The sequence below is a fragment of the Gastrolobium bilobum genome, unplaced genomic scaffold, assembly GCF_033153095.1.
Source record: "Gastrolobium bilobum isolate Gb01-03AN ecotype WA unplaced genomic scaffold, APGP_CSIRO_Gbil_v1 utg12574, whole genome shotgun sequence".
Lineage (NCBI taxonomy): Eukaryota > Viridiplantae > Streptophyta > Magnoliopsida > Fabales > Fabaceae > Gastrolobium > Gastrolobium bilobum.
In genome coordinates this window covers 327,127-331,435 of record NW_026898098.1, presented here as the reverse complement: position 1 = coordinate 331,435, position 4,309 = coordinate 327,127, and the positions used below count along the sequence as shown (strand labels likewise).

Below are 4,309 nucleotides of genomic sequence, written 5' to 3'. Positions count from 1 at the left end.
TGAGAAAATTCACTTCCATAATTTACACTTTTTAGTATATTTAATTTAAGAGTTAATTAAATATAAATAATTCACTTTCAATATAAGTTCATTTTTAACCTTTTGTAATAATAGGCTTAGAAGTTAGAACCCACATCAAATCATATAAATTTATTTTCTAAGTGAAGCGTCTAATTAATTGAAAAGTGATGGAAAGATCAAGCAAATTTAGTCACAAACTCAAATCTTCCAATTCCCATAATAAGGTAGCACCGTCCAAATTGAATCCTTTGTTTGTCTTCTTGTCCATACTCTGCATGTGAATCATTTTCTCTATGTGAAACCAAACCCAAATTTTCAACTTACAAACCACCCTTTATTGTGTTCAAACTCTTCTTCTATTTCCACCCACCTTCCTCACTGTTCCACTGACCAAACACTAACAACCCAACCTTCGCCGCCGGCATGTTCCCCGGAGGATTTTTCCGTCATGGGTCGCCAACCATTATTCTCACTGCTCTGTTTTTCCTCTGCCTCATTACTTTCTCTCAGTCAGATGAGCTTCAATCACTCATGAAGTTCAAGTCCTCTATCCAAAGTTCAAATGCAAGTGTTTTCAGCTCTTGGACACATGCAAATTCTCCCTGCAACTTCACAGGGATTTTCTGCAATTCCAACGGTTTTGTTTCAGAAATCAACCTTGCGCAGAAACAACTAGTGGGTACTCTTCCTTTTGACTCAATTTGTGAGCTTCAATCGCTTGAGAAGATCTCTGTGGAGTCCAACTTCTTGAACGGAAGCATCAGTGAGGACTTGAAGAACTGCACCAACTTGCAGTACTTGGATTTGGGTGGGAATTTATTCACTGGGGGAGTGCCTGAATTGTCAACTTTGAACAAGTTGAAGTACTTGAATTTAAATGCAAGTGGAATTTCTGGGGTATTTCCATGGAAATCATTGGAAAATCTAGCAAGTCTCACTTTCTTGAGCCTTGGTGATAACCTATTGGAAAGAGCTTCTTTCCCTTTGGAGGTCTTAAAGCTTGAAAAATTGTATTGGCTTTACCTCACAAATTGCAGCATCACAGGGAATATCCCATTGGGTATTGGAAATCTCACTCAGCTTCAGAATCTTGAGCTTTCTGACAACCAATTGTCTGGTGAGATTCCAGCTGATATTGGAAAGCTTAAGAGTCTCAAACAACTTGAGCTATATGACAACTATTTGAGTGGGAAAATCCCACTTGGATTTGGCAACCTTACAAATCTTGTCAAATTTGATGCATCAAATAATCAGCTTGAAGGTGATCTTTCTGAGCTAAGGTCCTTGGCAAACCTTGCGTCCTTGCAGGTTTTTGAAAACCAATTCTCAGGAGCAATTCCAGAAAAGCTTGGAGATCTAGAAAGCCTTGTAGAACTTTCCCTTTATGATAACAAGCTCACTGGTCCTCTTCCTCAAAAGCTTGGCTCCTGGGTAGGTATGCAATTCATTGATGTTTCAGATAATTCGCTTTCTGGTCCTATACCACCTGACATGTGCATGAACAACCAAATTACCGAACTAGCACTGTTAAATAACAGCTTCAGTGGAAGTATACCAGAAACATATGCAAACTGCACATCTTTGGTTCGTTTCCGCCTAAGTAGGAATTCACTTTCGGGTGTTGTTCCTTCTGGCATATGGGGCTTGCCAAATCTGCAACTAATTGATCTTTCAATGAACCATTTTGAAGGTCCAGTGTCATCTGATATTGCCAAAGCAAAATCTCTTGCGCAACTGTTTTTATCTAACAATCAGTTTTCAGGTGAGTTACCCTTGGAAATCTCTGAAGCTTCTTCTTTGGTATCAATTCAGCTAAGTTCAAATCGAATTTCTGGTCACATCCCAGAAACGATTGGCAACTTGAAGAAACTAACTAGTCTTACTTTGAATAAGAACAACCTTTCTGGTATTATACCATATTCTATTAGTTCTTGTGTTTCTCTTAATGAAATAAACCTTGCTGGTAACTCTCTTTCTGGGGAAATACCACCTAGCATTGGGTCTCTGCCTACCCTCAATTCATTGAACTTGTCCTCAAATAGGCTTTCTGGTAAAATTCCATCAAGTTTATCATCCCAGAGACTTAGCCTCCTTGATTTATCGAACAACCAGTTGTTTGGTTCCATACCTGAATCACTGGCCATTTCAGCCTTCAAAGATGGGTTGATGGGAAATCCTGGCTTGTGCAGCCAGACTTTGAAAAATTTCCAACCATGTTCATTGGAGGAATCCAGCAGCTCCAGGCGACTCAGAAACCTTATATTCTGCTTCATTGCTGTTTCAATGGTTCTGCTTGCTTCATCAGCATATTTCCTCTTCATGAAACTGAAGCAGAACAAGTTTGAGAAGCCACTGAAGACTAACTCTTGGAATTTCAAGCAGTACCACATGATAAACTTGAATGAGAATGAAATTATTAATGGGATCAAGGCCGAGAATTTGATTGGAAAAGGAGGATCTGGGAATGTTTACAAGGTTGTGCTTAAAAGTGGGGAAGAATTTGCTGTGAAACACATATGGACTTCAAATACAAGTGACCGGGGAAGTTGCAGGAGCAGCTCAGCTATGCTAAGAAAAAGTTCCCGGTCACCAGAGTTTGATGCAGAGGTGGCCACTCTGAGCTCTATAAGACATGTGAATGTGGTGAAGCTCTATTGTAGCATCACAAGCGAAGATAGTAGTCTCCTTGTTTATGAGTTCTTACCAAACGGGAGTTTGTGGGACAGGTTGCACATTTGTAAGAAGACTCAGATGGGGTGGGAGGTAAGGTATGACATTGCAATGGGTGCTGCTAGAGGATTGGAGTACCTGCACCATGGGTGTGATAGACCTGTTATACACAGGGATGTCAAATCCAGTAATATATTACTTGATGAGGAATGGAAGCCAAGGATTGCTGATTTTGGGCTTGCTAGGATTGTGCAGGGAGGAGCAGGAAATTGGACCCATGTCATTGCTGGAACACTTGGATACATGCCTCCTGGTAAGCTCTAAATCACCTTTTGTTGATTGAGCTTGGTATGGGTATTATGGTTAAAACCGTTAATCCTTTATGATTGTTTAGGAAAGTATTTGAGGAATTTTCACTTGTTGGCTATTATTGTACCTTAAAATTGATCATGTTGATTTTTCTTATGACAGAATATGCCTACACTTGCAAAGTGACAGAGAAGAGCGATGTTTATAGTTTTGGAGTAGTCCTAATGGAGTTGGTAACAGGAAAGAGGCCTATGGAACCAGAGTTTGGAGAGAACGAGGACATTGTCCACTGGGTATGCAGCAATATTAGGAGCAAGGAAAATGCGCTTGAATTGGTGGATTCTACCATTGCAAAGCATTTCAAAGAAGATGCCATGAAGGTGTTGAGAATTGCAACATTATGCACTGCAAAATTTCCATCTTCAAGACCGTCAATGAGAATGTTGGTTCAAATGCTGGAAGAGGCAGATCCTTGTACTCTAACCAAAATAATTGTGACCAGAGATGGTTAAACAGGTTGCACCAGAGGAATTAACTTTTCTCTCAACTGCAGACATTTTGTGAGGCTGCGAAGGGGTGAAAAATACTAGTAAATTCAACTAATTAGACTTTTAGTTACACAAAATACTAGTAAACTCTAGTTGAAACTAGTGGGATGTCCTGAAGTTAGAATAGAATTACCTCTCATCCCCTGAACTTTTTTGTTAAAAAATAAAAATGCTCATAGTTTGAACCATCTGCTCTGAGAAACCAAAAGAAGATTAGCTTGCAGCTTTGGAGCATATTTGTTGTAATAAAATTTTGGTTCCAATCAAATAATATTTTCTTTGGGGATTAGCTTGTAGCTTTGTAGTACGTGTTCTCAACAAGCCAATGAAGATTGCTAATTATTACATAAATCAAGTGTAAGTTTGCTTGCAATTCGAAGCTGGGCTAACAATACCGGATTCTATGTGGCTGTCACTGCTCTGTTTAACAAGCCCGGAATGTTACCACTATACACATGCATAATTCTTTTATCATCTATACATACACGTAAGATTAATAAATTCCAAAAACAAATCCTAAAGTTAGCAAGCTGCCGAGACTAAAATCAATTAAAATCAATAGCCTAAGCCTAAACCAACCACCCACACAAGAAGGCTACCACCTTTCAAGAGCAAAAATACTTCAAACTCAGTTTTGCGGGGACCTTCCAAAAGGAAAGTCACCTTTAAAAAATAGTCGTATGCCACTTGTAGCGACGAGCACACGGTATTCTTTAGTAAAAGGCGAAAGAATAGTTCGCTTTGTGCTCAACGCATGGCTC

The 4,309-nt window shown here is 39.3% G+C and overlaps 1 protein-coding gene and 1 non-coding gene across 2 annotated transcripts; one reads left to right on the top strand and one right to left on the bottom strand.

The window, feature by feature from the left end:
- Window positions 1–368: 368 nt before the first annotated feature.
- On the top strand, window positions 369–3,827 carry LOC133312837 (receptor-like protein kinase 7). The gene is made up of 2 exons (XM_061514114.1): window positions 369–3,004; window positions 3,163–3,827. Exons 1-2 carry the CDS (start codon window positions 445–447, stop codon window positions 3,510–3,512), a joined length of 2,910 nt encoding a protein of 969 aa, XP_061370098.1. The 5' UTR covers window positions 369–444; the 3' UTR covers window positions 3,513–3,827.
- Window positions 3,828–4,190: 363 nt separating this feature from the next.
- Window positions 4,191–4,309, bottom strand: LOC133312872 (U5 spliceosomal RNA). The gene has a single exon (XR_009751739.1). It is a non-coding gene; the product is annotated as a U5 spliceosomal RNA (small nuclear RNA).

Coding starts and splice junctions, on each gene's coding strand:
- LOC133312837 (XM_061514114.1), top strand. CDS start 445: ATGTTCCCCGGAGGATTTTTCCGTCATGGGTCGCCAACCATTATTCTC. Junction 3,005..3,162: donor ACTTGGATACATGCCTCCTG/GTAAGCTCTAAA, acceptor TTCTTATGACAG/AATATGCCTACACTTGCAAA.